The sequence below is a fragment of the Eimeria acervulina genome, genomic scaffold (assembly GCF_000499425.1).
Source record: "Eimeria acervulina Houghton genomic scaffold, Eah_scaff358, whole genome shotgun sequence".
NCBI lineage: Eukaryota > Apicomplexa > Conoidasida > Eucoccidiorida > Eimeriidae > Eimeria > Eimeria acervulina.
The window spans coordinates 1-19,024 of record NW_013547359.1 but is presented as its reverse complement, the minus strand read 5'-3'; the positions used below and the strand labels follow the sequence as shown (position 1 = coordinate 19,024).

At 48.9% G+C, this 19,024-nt stretch overlaps 2 protein-coding genes across 2 annotated transcripts; one reads left to right on the top strand and one right to left on the bottom strand.

Moving 5' to 3' along the window:
- Positions 1-6,120: 6,120 nt before the first annotated feature.
- On the top strand, positions 6,121-10,907 carry EAH_00034760 (cullin family protein, putative; the record flags this gene model as incomplete). The annotated part of the gene is made up of 14 exons (XM_013392156.1): positions 6,121-6,284; positions 6,477-6,576; positions 6,781-6,966; positions 7,084-7,150; positions 7,285-7,481; positions 7,652-7,915; positions 8,074-8,590; positions 8,849-8,948; positions 9,088-9,377; positions 9,584-9,691; positions 9,847-10,091; positions 10,286-10,382; positions 10,555-10,622; positions 10,749-10,907. 14 exons carry the CDS (start codon positions 6,121-6,123, stop codon positions 10,905-10,907), a joined length of 2,562 nt encoding a protein of 853 aa, XP_013247610.1.
- A 219-nt stretch (positions 10,908-11,126) lies between these two features.
- Positions 11,127-17,955, bottom strand: EAH_00034750 (hypothetical protein, conserved; the record flags this gene model as incomplete). The annotated part of the gene is made up of 11 exons (XM_013392155.1): positions 11,127-11,187; positions 11,379-12,904; positions 13,014-13,363; positions 13,837-14,002; positions 14,426-14,559; positions 14,705-15,023; positions 15,265-15,490; positions 15,661-16,309; positions 16,403-16,591; positions 16,721-16,943; positions 17,155-17,955. 11 exons carry the CDS (start codon positions 17,953-17,955, stop codon positions 11,127-11,129), a joined length of 4,644 nt encoding a protein of 1,547 aa, XP_013247609.1.
- Between the last annotated feature and the right edge of the window lie 1,069 nt (positions 17,956-19,024).

The window sequence follows — 19,024 nt, the reverse complement described above, 5'->3', positions numbered from 1 at the left end:
ACAGAAGCATTCGTTAGAATCTTGCTCCTTTTTGCCACTTTTTAGCTGTTTTAGGCAAAGTTCACAGGCCCACTTGCATCTGATATTACGCGGCCTACAGTCTTTTCCAGCTAGTCCAGCTGCGTATCTCCTTTGGGACCCATGGATTTGTGGGGCTTCAAAACGCGATGGTAGAACCAACCTTACTAAAACTGCTGACTACTTTTTCGTAAGATGGCAATAGCTGCCGCAAGCGAAGAGCCTTTATGAAACAGCGTCTACTCAACTGAACCGGATTTTCACCGTCAATCTTGTGCTTGGGTGCACTCCTAGAGTTAATGCGTTTTTTTACTCCTAACGTTAGCTACTTATTCCAACTAATTTTAGTCTGTATTCAATGTTGACCGAATTTTTGGGGGATGCTTTGAGTGAAATTGATTAGAAGGACCCGATGCTGTAAAGAATGGATATGAATCCCGATTGTAACGCGTTGGAGAACATCTTCAGGGACAGCGCCTGTTCAATGAAAAACTGTTTGATCTGGCAGACACATACAGCTCTGCAAGACCCTCCTTATCAAATAGCCGACGCCCCTCCGTGTCTTTTGGTGCACGTCGCAAATCAAAAGTCACGAATTCGTCCTGCGGCAGCCAACATCGGTCCAGGCGCCCTTTGGGGTAGGACGTAACCCTCGGATGAGGTTCAAATCGCTGAAGCACGTCCAGCTGCTCAAGAAATAACCTCGCCAACAAAGCCGTTCTAAAAAGGAGCTATTATCCTCCATCAAAACGAGACGCCGCGTGCTCAGAGAGTAACTCGTAGACCCAGACGAAGCAGGGCAAATGTGTCATTTGCTCACTTTGAGGACCTTGCTTGTGCTGTTAGACATTGTCTTTCACCCACTTCTTGCATGGAACATGGGGCTGCCCGCCAGATGCATGCACTGGTCATGGGGCTAGAAGCCAGATGCATGCGCTCACCAGCTATTTAATTTACAAGCCGCATTCTTTCTAAGCAGCCAGAAGAACGATTCTTGACTTCAAAAGTTTAGGTCTCACAAGTATACGGATATTTTTAGTTTGCTACTATAGTAGTAGAAGGTTTTTGTTTAGAGCAGTTATGCGTTGACCCGCCACCTTCCGTGTACGCCGCAAAGAACGAGGCTCCAGTTCACCTTCGCTAGTGAGAATTCGCGTTTTCCCAAATCGTTTTGAAAAGGGGGGCTTCCGTAACCCCCAGCCTTTTAATTATTTCCTCACTAGCACACAATAAGCAAATCCCTTGCACGAAGAGTTTGTATGTCCCACCATGCTTCTCGGAATCATGCCAAAGCTGTCTTCCCAAGAACACAAGGGGTTCGATTGCAAGCTCTTCAGTCTGCAGAACTCATCTTACTACCAAGCCTGTGAATTTCGATGGGCTCGAATCGAGTGGTGTGGGGAAAGGAATGCGTAGTTTAAATAGATTCCCACAGGATGCATCTGACTGCTGGAAACAGTGCTCTGTTAAAAATTCTGCAGGCCTTGAGCGTGCGGTGAAAGGAATTTTGAAATTGCTTCAATTAAGATTTTTGAGCACCGGCAGAACCGATACAAGGGCTGCCCGTCGCATAGCAAGAGGAGAAACATTCCTTCCGCGCATGCCATGCAAAGGCTGGATCCTCGAAAACGAGAGGCGTCTGATTATATAATAAGACGGCGTGCAACTAGTTTCTATGGCATTTTGGGGGGGAATTAATAGACATACGAAGCAAGCGTTCTACCCATGGGGTTTGAGAAATAGTCGAAAATAACTCGTGAGCAGTTTAGTGGGAGAGTCTTCGCACTTCACTTTTGCAGCGGCAGCACCTGGACCTCATCATGGCGCCAGTTCTAAGTAAGTAAAGAAAGAAAGATGCATTCTTAGTTTTTGGACTACTGCACTATTCAAATCAGCATCTTATTGGACGCCATCTGCAGCGAAACTAGCGAATGCGACTCAGTTAGAATGCGACTCAGTTAGCGGCGTTGCGGAGCACATTTTGGATGTTCCCAGTGCTTATCCTGGCCCTCACAATTTTACCCAAGGTATGAGGAGTATCCTTACCGAATGCTTGCGGCTAACATCGATTATATCGCTAATTTGCCTTCTAGAGCGGTCCCAGTGATATAACAAACAAATGCCGCAGTGTCTGCCACAAATACCTACTTGCGAGCAGAACGCACTGACCCAGACTTATTACCTCTCGATCCAAGGAGCCAGCTCCTGCTAGTTTGGGACTGCATGTGTGACTGGATCAAGCAGCAGCTCCAACAAGGCAATGGAGTAACAGCAAAAGGTTTCGGTCAGTTTTCCTGTGAACTATGACAGCCGCTTCTTGCATAATCTCATTAGAGCCATAAAAACGTGCTCACTTGGACTGAAGATAAACGTGGATGCTTTTCCAACTTCACAAAGCAATTGTGGGCGGATGCCTTACTGGAATAGCGCCGAGACACCCATAGTACACATAGCGTGCGGAGTCTGGACCCCATTCCCAAGGACAGCTCTGTGGGACAGTGCTCTGATTTTCTTTCAGGTTCCTTTACTTTTGAGAGAGCTGTGCACCAACTACCCCCGTCCATACCTGAGTTAAACCATGTAGGCAAGGAGGCAGAAGCTGTGGAGCCTCGCTTCGTGATGGCCGCCGAGCTTGCGGCTGAGGTTCACAGACAGCCTAGTACCAACATGTTGGAGAGGAATCACAACAAAGGCTCAATTTTCCAGACAAAGAACATGAAGTGAGACATACAAATGCGTGGAAAGTGCAGCAGCCTTTAACGAAACCACTGCTGTGTCTTGTGCGCCGTATATCTCTGTTGGGGAATAGCATTTGGAAAATCACGTAATCACATGTAAGTAAAGTATTACACCTATTGTAATGCATATTGCTTTAATAGCTAATAGCCTCGAAGTTGGTAAATGCGTTTGCTTACTGTGTGTGCATGTACATGGCTACTAAATGTTTTGAAAGGTTTCTGAACCCAGTCCCTATTGCAGCTGCATGCTATCTAGAAACCACCGTAGTGGCATCGGCATTGCGAGCATTCTTCTCTGCTATACCGCAGTTGAGTAAGCCCAAGCCATGCCCTGACTACTAAGCTGCCTCTCTGTGGGATGCTAAGTCAACTCTGGAGAGCGTACAGCTGGGCATTTTGGCATTGTTTTTTGCTGAGGGTAGACGGCATTGTTTTAAGCATTCTCCTAGCGTTGAATTGCTCTACTTCTTGCTGTTTTGCCAACGGGACACCTTAGAAACAAGCTTAAGCTGCATGTGGTCTTTGTTGAAAACAGTTGGCAACAACTATGACTTGGCCCTTGACTTTAAATTCTGTAGAGTAAGGATCGCGAATAAAAAGATGTCATGTAGTTTCAACACATCGCTAAAGCAAGCGGCCCAGGTAACTAAAACCATATGATAAGCTTCAGTCTTCAAAAGTCTCCACGCATAGCCGCTGCATGTGCGGTTCTTTCTTCGCGCTCACCAACCAACACAGAAACCACAAAGTGTGGGCTCCACCTAGAGTAGCAAACAATGGGACTTCCTCTGTCAGTGTCCTGCTGTGATAGGCTACCCTTGACTCGAAAAGGGAAAGTGGGCCTACCCCCGTCAAAAACAGCTGGAGCGGCTGCACCAAAGCCAATGCTATGGCAACTTTCTTGAGGCACCAAAAGCAGCCAGAAGAAATACAACTTGCAGCGAGAGCACCAACAGTCTCTCAGAGGATAGAGCAAATGAAGCTACAGCAGGTGGACAACTTAAGCTTTGTCACATCTGCAACTGTTCATAAGAGCCACATTTAAGCCTTTGTGCTAGTGTCGTTCCCTGGACAGGACTGGCAGTTGCTCTGCAACTGCACACTCTTTCAACACCCGGAATCTACGTTGATTTTGGTCCAGACGTGACTCTCCATCTTTTCAAAATACTCTAATTCCGATCCACTTCACAAAGGGGCTGCCGAGAGCCTACTTTTATCTCTTTAATGGGCTGCTTCCCTCCATCCCAACAGCAGCGATTCTCGTCGGCCCTGCCTCCTTGCCTTCTCACACCAGCCACGTCACTCTTTCTGAGCATCTACTTGTCACCGTGGCTTACTCCTTGATATTATTAAAAGCCGCTGACACTATGGCATGACTGCCAAACAATGCCGATTCCCCAAACCCCTATCTTGCATGCTTCCTCTCTATGGCGTGCCAGATATTCCAACTCCCCACGCATGCACGCTAAAGTTCGATTCCAACCTCGCATGCGTGCACGCAAAACTGTTTTTTAAACGCCAGTGGGAGTATTGCAGCACGCTTAGCTCCAGGCGAATGCCCCAAGATATCTTTTGTGAATACTCCACTAGGCCATGCTCTAGCTACTAATAGGGCACGCGGAGGCTTAGGCCCACCGCTGCCTTGCTGCCAACATGGAATACACCGCTTCCCTACAATATCTGCAAGCTATCGCTCACTATACGTAGCTGCTGAATCTTAATCACACCCTTGCTATTTTGTCGGACGGGGGCATCTGTGCCAGGCCATGTAGTACACGCTTAAACCAGCCGCACACGCAAACGCACTGGGACAAGAATTGATCTTTTGATTGCACTTTCTAGGACGTCAGTTGATTTTCGTAAAGAGGGCGCATCGTAGTCAACCTTCATTACTCGAATGGCAAAAAGGCTGAACTACTAACTTGTGGAGAATATCTCTATTTCTTTCTTCGTCAAAGCGCCCTCAGGATTTTATCAGTGAGACCCAGCACGCTGCCCACGTGCCGAGATGCGATTCGTAGCACGAGTCTGCTCCCACTCAGCCATGCGGTTCAACAAGGTATAGCGAGAACCCTCGATCGTATCGGAGGACCAGCGTATGCTGCTATTCAGACAAGAGCCCCCTTAAAAAAACAGCTGACCACCCCTGAAGAGTTTCCAGTCAACCTAGGAATATATGCATACGGTTCTGCCACGAGTGGTTTCAGGATGAGAGCCGCAGTACTCCCTGCTGCATCCCTTCGTGCAACGCAACCCCACATACAAGCATATGCGAGGGTGGCAAGCTCGCCTTAGGCATATGCACTAAAACTATAAAGAACTATTAAGCGCATCCTTTACCGTTAGTGTCCAACCTGCAAGCAAGTACAAACACGCGTACCGATTCCCTCCTGAGCACCCAATTCCAGAACAAAGTAGAAGCATATGCATCCTCAAACAAAGCAAGCAGCACACGCAGTCGTGCTATACCATAAGACACACTAGTGACAAGGCTTGTAGTGGCACATTCCTTCACAAGAAACTCGTACAGAATATCGAGAAGCTCGTGATTCAGAGAAAGTCAAATAATCCGGACCGGCAGCCCATAGAGTGCTGTGGACTCTTGTGAACCACAGCAGTGTTTGGGACAAATGACTTGTTTTCTTTTCCATCTACAATTTAAAGTCATTTTCCCTGTTGAGCGTTTTTAATGACGGCTTCTATCGCATCCGTTTCACGTGGAGTCACGCATGTATTGCATAGTTGATGGGTGTTGGAGGCGAGGTTGGAAGCGTGCCGCATCAATATATGGCAAAAATAAGCTGGACTTTCTATTATTTGGAAGTCAAATAGCAACCTTTTTAGTTGTTGCTGCTCTAGAACAGTACGGTTCAGCCCCCATCATACTTGGGCTGTCGCGGCCGGGCCTGCTAGACCGCAGGAGGGCATGCAAGGGCCTCAATGCAAAACTTTACGACAACAGACCACTGCATTACCTGCATTTGCTGTGAAACCTACGCGTATGTTGAAACAAGTGTGAAAGTGCGTTCTTCTCGGTTAAGAATTGCCGAAGAATTCCAGGGAGCAGCACCGCGATGGCATAGCGGCGACCAGTGTGCTTGCAAGCGCTGCAAGAAGGCAGAGACATTTGGGGAAGTGACAACTGATTCCTGAATGCACCAATACTGGCTCATGGCTGCCTTAGGTAGGGACGTACTTGCATTGGGGCCTCCCACACGGCCACGTGGCATTGCAGTCGGTGCTGTCCCGTAGATATCTTTGAAGCGGAGGTCATAAAGACAATAATGCTTGTAATTGCATTGCGAGCATTTGTATCGGCAGCGCAATCTTAAGGCGACGTAGTACGGAAACTGAGAGAGCGGGGATGGAGGGCCACGGAGAGCTGGTGACCTTGGAGGAGGGCTGGACCAAATTGCGTCTCCAGGGAATTGAAAAGGTTCAGAGATTCCTGGAGCAGCGACCTGAGCGAGGCCATACTACGAAACGCGTCTGTGTGGTGTCAAACGAGGACTACGCCGCTATATACACGTAAGGGGGCGATAGTCCTGTCGCTTGAACATTAGTCCTTTTATGCGTCGACTAACTAGCAGTTCGGAACCTCCGATGCCAGGATTTCACAATTAGCGTACACCTCGCCATCTGCATCACCTGTGACGCCTTTTTGACCTGCCTGTACCCCACAGTTGCCGAATGTATTATTTGGCGGCGCGATTGATGCAGGATGGTCTACACGATGTGCACACAGCGGTCTCCATACAATTTCTCACAGGACCTGTATCACCTCTATGGAGACTCCATTGTTCGCTACGTCCACTCAACGGTAAGGCACTTCATTTTCAAGCAAGGCTTGCGGCTGGGAACGACCTAGTTCCTGAAGTGCGGTTTTCTTGCCCATTTCCCATTAGCCGCGGCTTGTCCTTCCTTTCTACATCAGTGTATACTTTGTACTTTGACGTGTACAGTAGAAAGGTATTGCGAACGTCAGAAAGTTGCATGGCTCCCTTGCAGTTTTCACTGTGCTCAGGTCCTGCCCTCTCTGGAGAATCGGAGAGGTTCCGATCTCTTAGAGGAGTTGCTCTGTCGGTGGGAGAACCACCGCACCCTTGTGAAGTGGCTACAAAAGTTCTTCGCCTATTTGGACCGTTACTACGTCAAAATGTACATGGAGGCTCCCCTTGTAAAGAGAGGAATTGCGATATTCAAGGACCATGTAAGCTTAGGCTGGGCCTCCAGGAATATAGCAACCTTGCTTAGTCTCGGAGTGGTCAGTTTGTGTGGGTGGACTCTGTATTTCACCGCTGTCTGAAAGCATGCTGATATCTTGCAGGTCTTCGAACGAGTGAAACAGCCGGTGTCTGCTGCAATTGAGGAAGCGATCCGGCGTCAACGGGAAGGTGCGGTTGTTGCTACCGATTAGTCCACGTAGCCTCAGCCAGCCCGTAACGCAACGCACCCTAGCTTGCCTCCTTCAGCCGGTGGCTCAGTACGCAAAGGCGTATGACTTGCTAGCTGCATGCACTTGCCGCAGGAGAATCTCTTGATGAGGAGAGCGTGGCGCAGCTAGTATGCATGTACATTGGGCTTGATCCTGAAGATGAGGGCTTAGGCCTGTATCAGCGTGAGTTGGAGGATTTGCTTCTAGCTTCTACTAAGCAATTTTACGACCGCAAAGCGAGAGAGTGGATAGCAAGCAGTACCTTTGCCGAGTACCTGCAACTTACAGAGGTGAGCATTTTGGATGCAAGCGCATTTGCAAGGTGGTACTATCGCTGTTCCTAAAAACATTGCCCTTGACCCAAGGACTATCCTGACTTGCCTAGTATTCGAGTTTGGCTTCCGCAAACAAACATTAGACTTTTACCAATGCGTCTTTACTTTTGATTGTCTACTCGCAGGCGGCGCTTGAGGCTGAAGCGCGCAGATGCGAGAGGTATCTTCACAGTAGCAGCAGTAGCAAACTGCTGGGCGTCGTCGTCAAGAGCACCTTGCAGCAACACCAGCAAGAACTGCTAGAGAAGGACACGGCTATTCCCTTTTTGCTTGCTGGGGAGGGGCGAGCTGAATTGAGGCTGGCTCATAGGCTGTTTGCCCTCGTCGATGGAGCTGTCGAGGACTTGGCGAAGCAGTTTAAGATGTACATCTCAGCATGTGGGGAAAAGGTAGGGAGCAAGATAGACTTGTCTCTTACCAGGCATCCTTGAGACGCGAGCTGTGCGTTCCCGTGCATATTCTTCATAGACCGTTATGTCATACTCAGCGTCACCTCAACACACTTGCGAATTGGCCTTTTACGCTTGCTGCCTTCTGCTGTCTTTAGCTAGTGCAGCAACGGATTGCCGCAATGCGAGAGACACAGCAGATGAGGGCGCAAGGTTCGAACAGCAGCAACAGCAACGCAGCTCTGTCACAGCAGCAGCAAAGGCAACAGGATATTATATGTGAGCACCGATTTGTGGAGAGCGTTCTGGATTTACACGACCGATTCAAGAGTATTACGCTGGACTGCTTCCGCGCTCAGCCGCGAATTTCGCAGGATACTTTTGGGTCTTCAACCCGGCCTGCTCCCCAGGCTGATTCCTTATTTCAGAAGGCATTAAAAGAAGGTCCGTACTGTGTTCTCGCCACTACGCGCTCATCACAATATGGTGTACCTGTCTTTCCGGAACGTCACATCATTGTGGGCCTCTTTCCGTGCATGCGTTTTCCTGGAGCTTTTATTGCGTTTTCCCTCATTGCCTCAGCATTCGAAAGCTTTGTCAACGCGCAGTCTCTGCAGCCACCCTTTGCGCAGTTATTGGCCTCGTTCTGTGATCGGATCTTGAGAAAGGCAGGAGGTACGGCATATTATGTAATGTTGCATATGTGGCGTATTATCGTTAAGCAGATTCAGTGCTTTAGCGCGACTGATGGTATGAACAGTTATTCGCGACGGTTTCTGTACTCGCGACGCACTCATATGGGGCCATTTCCTTTTGCGAGGCATGACGCATATCCGTATCTGGCTTGGTCAGTGGAGTGAAGTCAGTTACTGTCTAGCCTCATCTGTAGGCTGTGCACTCCGCTGCTACAGTGATACGTTGTTTTTGTTTCAGGCGAGAGAATGGGTGACGAAGAAATCGAAGAATGCCTAATGAAGGTAGTGGAAATATTTAACTACGTAACTGACAAAGACCTCTTCGCTGAACAGTACAGGTGCTCATTGCGCAGTATCTTCCGTAGAAGTTTCTCTACCAAAATCAAGACTTGTCTCAAGTAGTGTGACAGATAAGAGTCCCATATGCCCAAGCTGGCAGGTACTCGACGTAGCGCTCTGTGTTGCATCTGCTCGCAGAACGCAGTTAGGTCGCCGGCTGCTGCACGAGACCTCTGCATCACTTGAGTTGGAGCGGCTACTGATAGCAAAGCTACGTCTCAAGTGCGGTGCACACTTCACAGCAAAAGTCGAGGGGATGGTTAACGACCTACAAGTTGCTGCTGGTCTAATGCGTGCTTTTCAGCAGCAGCAGCAAGAAGAGCAGCTGAAGAAACAATCAGATCAGCGTGATCAAAGACTGGATGACTCTGTAGCCTGCCTCAAGGATGCATCCGTCCCATCGGCCTCATTGGAGACGGTGATGATAGGTGATGTGGAGTTCTCCGTGCAAGCGCTAAGCACTGCGCATTGGCCAACGTATCCAGGCAAGCGGGGACAGGAATTGACGATTCGTAGTTTTTCTGCGCAGATTTGTTCAGGCATGCGTACTGTCATACCTCAAGCACACTGAGTAGCTTTGCATCTGCTGCCAGTCGGCAGCGTGTTGCCTGTGGCACGTTTCTGCTGCTTTCAGCACCTGATTTACGTCTACCACCCGAATTAGCTCAGTGCGTTGGGGCCTTCGAGCAGTTTTACGCATCGCAAACTCAGCACCGGAAGCTAACATGGGTTAATTCTTTAGGTAAGGCCGTTATGTCTGATCGGCATGCTCACAAATAGAGCTTCTTGATCCCGGAATATGGACGACGTGCCACTACGCCACGCTTTTAATTCTTCATCGCAGTTTTACTCTGCCTGCTCACGACCGTTCCAAACTTTGTCGGTGTTGGCTTTCAGGGACTGCCCTCGTCGCTGCCCAGCTTCAGAAACGGCAAGATCTCATCTGTAACACAATGCAGGCGACTTTGCTACTACGATTCAACAGGAAGCAAGATGACGGCACCAGTGGTAACAGCGGTTGCTGCGCAGGTGACCCTGCACTGTCGGTGCAGCAGCTGGTGGAAGACTTGCGCCTTGATGAGTTGACAGTAAAGAAACTGCTAGGCTCGCTGATGCTTGGCCGTTTCAAAATACTCAAGAAGGTGGGAGGACCACAGTAACTTAGTTGTTACTGGCTGCAACTGACCTATTGTATCTCCATAGCGTGTTGCCCTGCAATATTGGGAGGAGCGCACTCTGCTGCAGAGAGCAAAAGGGTGCTTTTGCAGGGCTCTACCCTAGAGGTGCCACAGCCTCTAGCCTCTTTGCTTCTGGTTTTGCCGAGGCGTTTCCGCAGGGCGAGAACGACATGTTTCAGGTGAATGGAAGCTTTTCATGCCTTCACCGAAAAATCAAGCTGCCGACTCCCGTGCAGGAAGAAACACAATGCCGAGGTGAATATAGGATCCCTGTTCTACCAAAAAAATCGGTAGTAACGTTGGTTCTTGTGGTGGAACCCTTGAAAGCAAGCGTGGAGCACAGCCAACGGTGCAAGCTTCTGTTATAGTTTCTGATGAGTCTAGCGAGTACGTGGCTTACGAGTGTGCTGACCTGAATTTGGTGCAGCTCGTGTTGAGGAGGACCGGTCTATTACCGTTGACGCGGCAATTGTGCGCATCATGAAAACACGCAAGGTCAGTTTCTGTGCCGATTAGCACCCGTTACCAGTGTTACGGGTGACATTTTCGAAGCAGCGTGCGTACTTCTTTACGGACTACCGAATGATGGAGACCAAACGCTGTTTTTCTTGTTCTCAACAGAGCTTATCACACCAACAGTTAGTAGGAGAGGTCATGGCCCAGCTACATTTCTTCCAGCCGCCCGCGAAGCTTCTGAAGGAGAGAATACAAGACCTGATTGCCAGGGAATTTTTGGAAAGGGATAAGGACAAGCCTACTCAATACAACTACGTGGCATGACGTGTTTCTGGCGGGGCGACTTCGAGCTTGAACTTTCAGAGTTGCTGAGCTGTCACATTGCTGCAATCATTAATTTCATACGACAGAATTGTCGGATATGCAGTAGTGGATTGTTGGAACCATTGTGTGATCCAACGCTTCGTATGACCGTTCAAATGGACGTGCAGCAGGTTCAGGATGCAAATACTTCGAGCCGGTTAATCAGAAGGCTACGGCGCCCTACGGTGTCTTTGGCACAGTAGTTGCGTTGTAATGAAATGCGCCAAATCCGCCAGTTACTCTGGCAATTTCAGAAAGGTAGACGAACTGGGCAGATTGCCGGCAACCATATTTTCCCCAATTACTTGCGGTCCTCAGTTTGTCGCCTTGTTAAGGGGTACTGGACGGCGGACCAAGATGGAGGGCGGGAACCTCTGCATACCTGCTTTAAACCTGTTTTTTTCGCTGGTGCGCTGTTCTAAGTGTACTCACCGCTTGTCTGTGTACCTTTCGGCAGCGTATTTCTCAGTGTCGAATTTGGTCTCGATAAGCTTCAGCTCTTGGAGTTGCAGCCGAAGTTCTTCCTCTCTGTCTTGCAGCGCCTGTTCGAGGAACTTAATATAGCCTGTGAGCCGCTGCTGGCCGTTGACTACCCGAGAACTGTACACTGACAATTCATGCTGTAGGTGGCCCTCCTGTTGAGCCACTTCACGAGAAAGCGTTGATAGCTCTTTGTACGCGTCATTTTCGAGCTGTTGTAGCAGAGATACTACGTCCCCGTTGCCAAGTCGGAACTGCATCACCAAAAGCCGAAAGCGGTCCACGAAGGCGGCGACTTCCTGATTCGCAAAGAAGTGAACTTCGTCAGGCAGTGCTGCATACTGTTCGTCAGACAGCGCGCTTGTTACCACATCTGGCGGTAGTTCTACCACTTTCAATGGGCTCTCCCTTCGTTTCCGTTCGCTTTGCTCTATCACCCTTAACAGTTCAAAATCAGCGTGCTGGTCGCTGGCTGTTCTCTTTCCAAAAGCTGTTGAATCACCCTCCTGCAGTTGCAGATGCTCCAGCTCCAGTGCCTTCTGCTGAGCCTCTAGTTCCTCATGCGAAGGTTGGAAACTGCAAGAGAGCTCTTGAAAGAAAAGCTTAAGTGATTCTAGCAGGGATCGCTGCTCAATCTTTCCAAGCCGCTCCATTGCTTTGATTTCAGCTGAGCGGAAAGCCAGCGATCGCAGTAACACGCACAAGAAAAAGCTAAAGCATATTGTCCCTATAAAAAAGAGATAAGGGTAGAGAAAAACTCCCGCCATAACGGCGTCCGCGTGGAAGAGTTGAGACGAGGGGAAGAAACCTGTTGTTAGCAAGATCGTGGAAATAAAGGAACTCTTGAGCGTTGAGTAACTCTCCAAGTGGCGCCCAAAGGACAGAAAGCATAAATAGGAGAACCCAATGAACACCAGCATTGCCCCCATCAAGACCTGGATTATCTCCTCCAATGCAGAATTTAGCGCGAAGAACATGAGGGTTAAGCGCTTGCGCTTGCGTCCAATACGCAGAAACCGAAGAAATGCAACGGCCAAGATAGCGGCGGCTAACTGGGCGTAGGCGCGCAGGGAGGCGGCTGTTGAGCTGACGGCTTCAAAGAGCGCCCCAGCAGCGGCAGTTGCATCTGCTTCCTGCGTGCCACCGGCCGCAGCAGCTGCTGATGCTTTGGCAAGGTCATCTGCTAAATTAAACACTTGGGAGTGCGTTGAGGCAAGCACGTGAAGTATCCACACCACGATTGAACCTGCCAACACTCCGAATCCAATTAAGTCAAACAGATTGAAGAGATCATCGAAGAAAAAAATCCCCAAGCACAAACCAAAACTGTAGTCCTCACGCTCCTGCTTCAAGCTCCTCCTGAACCGGTGAAGCTCCACAATGAATGAACCGCCGAAGAACAAGAACAGCGCAACGCTAGCTACTTGCAGAGCAATAACGGTAACGGTTGTTAGATCCCACGTGGAGTACGGCTGCAGCTGAAGAGTCGCAGACACGCCAGTTGAACAAGTCGTTTCAAGGAAATTCTTTAAAGGTGCGGGCATGCATTTTATATTTGTCTGCCGTCGTGGATGCATAGGGACTCACGCTAAAAGCTTCCACGTAAAGATTCGGCGAAATACTGCCCCCTCGATTTCTGTAGAACTTGATGTACGCTTCCAACAGCATGTTGATGTGATTTCGATTTACCAGCACAATGTGAAGTGTCAGCTCCTCGACAGTATCTCTCAAGACATTTCCATCAGCAAGTTTCTTCAAAAATCCTTTGAATGTAGCGGCTTCAAACACCGGCTGATATTCGCACTGAAGTGATTCACAGGAAAAGCCTAGCTTGATAGGAAACGACGTTTCCTGGCGGAGAGCTAAAAGCACACGAACAGAGCGTGTAGTTAAACTGCTGTTCCAGTTATATAGTACGAGCTGCTGATATGCTTGACCTGCAAATGCGCCAAGAGGACAATTGGTACTGGACCAAATACCTTTATTCCGAAGGCACCGTGCACTCCGAGACTGAGCGAATCGAATATAGCTGACTGGATCCGTGGGAGTCAAGACCGAGTCGTCTGATAGTAGATAGGTAATGAAATAGTAAGGAAGTACCCTACCATCTGGCTTATTTAGCTGTGGGAGAGCCTGGCCAAACAAAGATGAATTAGAAGGGGGAGCTAGGAAGCGCATTAACCCCTCGTCAGCTACTAGCCAACTATACAGGTCTCGCGGTGTGCTTATTCCGAACAGCGGTTGAGTGGGGAGGATAATTGAAGCGTCTACATCGGTATAACCTACACATCGGAATGAGCACATCACGCCCAAAGAGGCAGACCACAGGCTTGTGAAGTGGCTGCATTTCGGCTGTGAGCTTGTGGAATTATCACCCCAGCGCAGGCTACTGCCCTGGATATTTGATCACCATGAGGTTCGTTAGACTGCTGTGACACGGTTGTCGACGGCCCTGTGTATGCCGCACCTAGGGAGGGATCCGCACAAGTAAATGTGACAGGAGCTACAGGGAATGCCGTGCTAGAGGCAGCTCGGCCGGCCATTTCTCTCATTTCTGCTGTTGCATCCACTGAGAGCTGCGAAAATGTGCAGGCATTCGGGTGTCGTCAAACACAAGTTTCCTCCCGAACAACTCGGCTCAGACGAGCGGGCATGCTCCTGAGAGCTCGTGCATGCCCATCGAAGTGCATGTGCTTTGTTCGCTGAAGGAAGCATCGCAGCTTTCCACTCACTTGCAGGCTAACAGTACCAATTAGGATTGCAACAAAGGCGAGTACAAAAAGCTTTTTCCAGGCATCTTGATGGTCTTTCTGCATTTGGTGCCTCACCAGAAGGTACACCTGTAAGCAGCTCATCACATAATAATTAAGATGCACAGGCTGTGCACATCTCGACTTGCATGTAATGTAGATTCATCTGCTCTGCAACACCACGCCCCTGCAGATACTGGCATTTAGTCTGAAACTCTCTAAAACGTCAAGCCATAGACCAATGAATACCTTGGCAACAGAGGGTGCTGGAGCTTTCGGTGTTGTATTCGCCCCAAGATTAGGCGTGAAGTAGCTTTCCTCTTTGCTTGCGAAGTCTGTCGCGTCGAATTCTTTGAAGAAGCCGTAAGTTCTTGTGTATTCAGCTGCGCCACACGAAGAATTGCCAAAAGGAAGCTCCTGAATAACATTCCTACGGAGATAATTCATTCCAATAATGTAAATCTCCAAACTCTACTCTCCCCGACCCACACGGACTTTCGCAGTTCCAGAGCCGTCCTCGCATCTTACCCATACTTGCTGGGTCCACATAGAACCCTCGTTCCAGCGTAGGTTGCGCTGCATATAGGCTAAGGGGATCTTCCATCCCAATTGCTTGCCAAACCCATGGGGGGTATTGAGGAGGGGCATCTTCGTACTCATCGGGAATCGAAGGGGAATCCTCCTCTCCGTCACACCTGTAATACTCGCCTCCACTTTTCTTACGCTTTCGCAGGGCCTGTTTCTTGTTTTCCCGGTCCTTTAGTTCCCCTGCTTCCCTCACATCATCTTCAAACTCTTCTGCAGCAAGCATCTCCAGCCTTTCCTTCGTACGGCATGTGCACACTGCCTTCCAAAGTCCTATCCACACCCTTGTCAGTGCGCACCTTAGCCACTCGTACCTTGTTCGAAACAGGCCCTGAATAAACGCGTTACCAGTGGCTTGCGCACGATGAGTGAGTGGAACCAATGTTGTCATACACGAGCATGCCCTTATAGTTGTAGGTACCACTTGTCGGATATAGTGCGGTGCTGGATGCATTGTGCAGATTTTGGCAGTTCAGCTTGTGGGTTGGGAGGCGTTTGGGTACCTGCTCGCGGAGCTTGTACTTGATAAGGTTTTGCTCTATGGACTGGGCACAGAAATCATACTTTCTCAGCACTACTGCGACAAGGAAGGTGAATCCGAAAACCGAGAAGAGAAGAAAAAGAGGCACAAAGAAGATTCCCGCAAGGACGGGATCGACAGAGGCCATGGTGTAGACATCGTAGTTCCCAAGAATTCCACCCAACAGAAAGGCCGCCGATGTTGTTAAGCTGCAGCTCACCAAGTGACGACATAACATGTAAAAAAGGAAGATGAGGACCCAGCACCCGAAGCAAATTTCTTTTCGCACATCGCCCACTTAGTTACGAATTTCAGGATTGGAAGTGCGAAACTACAAAGAATAGTATAGCCTCTGGACAGGAAATTTCAACTGTCGAACGTGGCGAGAACATGCCTTTCGTAGTAGCCAGAGAAGCTGTCAGAGGAGGCACCGAATGATACGCTCCCAAATGTAACGAAGATGAGTACTATTGCCAGCATTCCTACGCTGCAAGCGAGTATGTAGAACTTAACTTTGCGGAAAGTCATTTGGATGGCCTTCGTTTCTATCCCTGCAATGGCAGGAAGCAGCCTTGTTATCAATATGGACCCTGTTACTGCGGTAAGAGAACCAAATACAATGCAAGCCTGCTGTGCTGCAGCATTGGCACGAAACAAATTGCCGTAGTCGCTGATAAGCTGGAAGAACTCCTTCTCGTTGGTTGCGCTGGGTGCGTCCGAAACGTTGTAATATCCATTATCTCCTAGCGTTACCTTGACTTGGGGGGCAAGAAGCGCAATAATTTGTGCAGTGGCAAACGATGCGAGGAAACTAAGAAGCATCGAAATATGACATAAGAGAAACATTGTCCAGCCACCTTTAAGCCAAGACTTAAACCCCAGCTTTTTCATTTCCGCGTACTCGCACAGCAAGTACAGAAGCATTAACGCCAGCGTCAAACCAAGTGAGGTGTACCGCACCAGACCGTCAGACTGTGCCGAGAAGGATATCAGGGACGAGACCCACACCAAGGGTCTCTGAATTGTACCTGAATACGCAAGTTGTGGAAGGAAAAAGTGCTCGAACGGAAGCAATAGAAGCTTTTCATATTATTTCTGCGAGTAATTTGTGTGAACGGTACCTGAGCTGGTGAAAGCAAAGAGGATAGCGCAGTGCGAGAACGTCTGTGTGACCGGGTTGATGGCGAAAAAGTCAACGACGGCGGAGATCGTTCGACGGTCGGCAATTACAGGCAATGGGACAAACCAAGGAGGGTAACGAGACGGGGCCTGGTTCTGCTGTAGTGCATTTTGAGCTGCTTGCATTGAATCTGCGGTAAGGCATAACGCTCTGTTTCGCTCCCACTGATCCAAGCATCTCGGAAATTACATTTCAAGCAAGAAAGCATTTGCACGCTTTCGTTTACGGCACTCTTAACTGGTGAGGCAACGAGATTCACCTTCGCAAATAACTTGATAGTATCCCCCCCTTTGGTTAAAGGCCTTGGCGTCACCAGAGGCAGCGAAAGGGTATGAGTACGTGAACCTGGAACCTGGTGGACTGATGAGGGGGTTTTCGGACCGCAGCTTTGCTGCTGCAATCTTCGAAGTTGCGCCAGTCGCCGCGATGGGCCAAATCCCTTCATACCCAAGTTCGAATCCGTCAATATCTTCCAGTTCGACCTATGCAACGAACGGTGCAGGCGAAGTGACGTCAGCAGCAATTACAGCTTAGATGAAACGTAATATGAACGAAAGCATACTATGGATATTCCCCATGCGTAGAATGTTTGGGGAGAGCATTTTAAGGGGAAAAAAGTAAATGGGCAGCAACAGCAGAGCTGGTTCGTTTCCAACAATCAGCCCCTCGTGTTTCAACTACAGCTCCACACACCTGGCGAAAGGTGAATCTAAAACAGTGGCCAACAATTCTTGCAGAGCCCAAGTTGCTTGTATGTGCCGAAGGCCCGTAAAGAATCGGAATAAAGCCATAGACAATCCAAGAAGCCACGCCACCTTTACTCTTCAGCGTAAGTATATCCGCTGGATATCCAGAGTCTGGAGTGACTGATACTAATGTTGGAGCTAAAGGCGTTTGCTGAGCCTTTGCCACCTCATAGCTAATAGAGTTGAAACTGGAAAGCGTGGGTGCCAACGCGGACTTCAGCGGTGACGTGATGCCGTCTGCTGCTTCAAATATTTTCGTAATTTCCAAAGCATACGAAAGAAAGAGTAGCAGCGCTGCAAGATAGAGTAAAGAAATGAGAAGCTGGCTAACAGGCTGCCTCTGCTTTAACAGTTGTTGTACTTCTTCAACGTTTTTCGCTGATTCCTCAAATCGAATGGGAAACAGGCGTCTCCTAAACATCTCCCGCCTCAAAAGAGGCGTTTGTCCTCTAAGTACATCTCCAAGATTATTGGTATTTGAATCTTCCAGTAGCAGCTGTTTTTCTAGATGCCTCCGCTTCTCCCTGTCTCCGTCCTTTGTAGCCGATGCCATGTGTTGTGGTGCTGTGGGCAACCCATCCCACTGTTTTGCTGCTGCGTCTGCCTCCCTTGTCTCTAAGATATTTTCTGCTAGCGGCCAAACCAAATCTTGTACCTCCCCTTGGAAGCAGGTCCGCCTTTGCTGTGTCATCGAATTGTTCCCCCACAACCTAAAACAGCAGACTCCGGCGAATGCAGTAATGAACATAGATAAGCAAGCATTGCATGTCGATGCTTGAAACTAATGGGGTAAGTTTTTAGCTGTTTCATTGTTCCTACAATTCAATACCCAGTATCTCCAGCAGGACACTGCTCGTTCGGCAGTCCCCCCTGGATCACAGCCAGGTTGGCCCCTGTAAGGGCACGGGAAAAAATACCAAATTCTCAAATACGGAGACGCATACAATAACAGGGTTTCATATGAAATAAAATCTCAAAGGTTTTCTGCTGGGGCAGGTAGGAAGTAGGAAGATGTAAGGGTGGCCCTTGTGCAACGTTGCCGCCGACTCAAGACCGGTCACCCGCCTTGGGCTGGCAGTCAGTAGGCGCCGCCATGTTTCATTGTAAATGATGCATCTAGGAAAACTGGGGGGATTTGACAAATCACAAATTTTAACCATATCTGGGGGGCCTAAGCCTGCGGTTTTCGAGGTGCCACCAAGTTTGCAGCGGCGACATACGTGCTTAGTAGTGCCTAGACTTGCACCAGAGCAACAGCGGTCAAAAATGGGTTCACCTTGAGTGCTTTGAGATAGTTCATAGGAGTGCAGCATGTGTACTCTAGGCATTTATCGGTTTCTATCCTTGAACACTGAAATTAACGTCTCCTTGGGTTCCAACTTGGCAACGCAAGCTGCTCGGCTGCCACAGACCATGCAGGAGCAACTTGACCGATGCTTCATGATTCAAAAAGACGTTGCTCCTCACATTGCTGTTTCGCGTTTATTGCTGTTTTCCAGTCGTCTGGTGTGGCTGTACCAGCAAATCTCAAGGGATCTTAGGCGTGGTAGCGGCGCGACTCGATGCTAGATTCGTTTCGTCCGATTGCGTTTGAGGCGATGCTTCAGCGCAGAAGTGGGGTTTCGGTGAATCAGTGTAAAAAGACCTTGGGTTGAAGTGAAACCGCTTGAAAAGAAACTCGTTCCTTGCATTCTCGCCTACTTCCCGTAAGAATTTTCCGTACTTTGTGGAGCCCTCAAACATATACATATATATATATATATATATATATGCTTGTATGCATTGTATAGGCACCGACATCTATATATATATATATA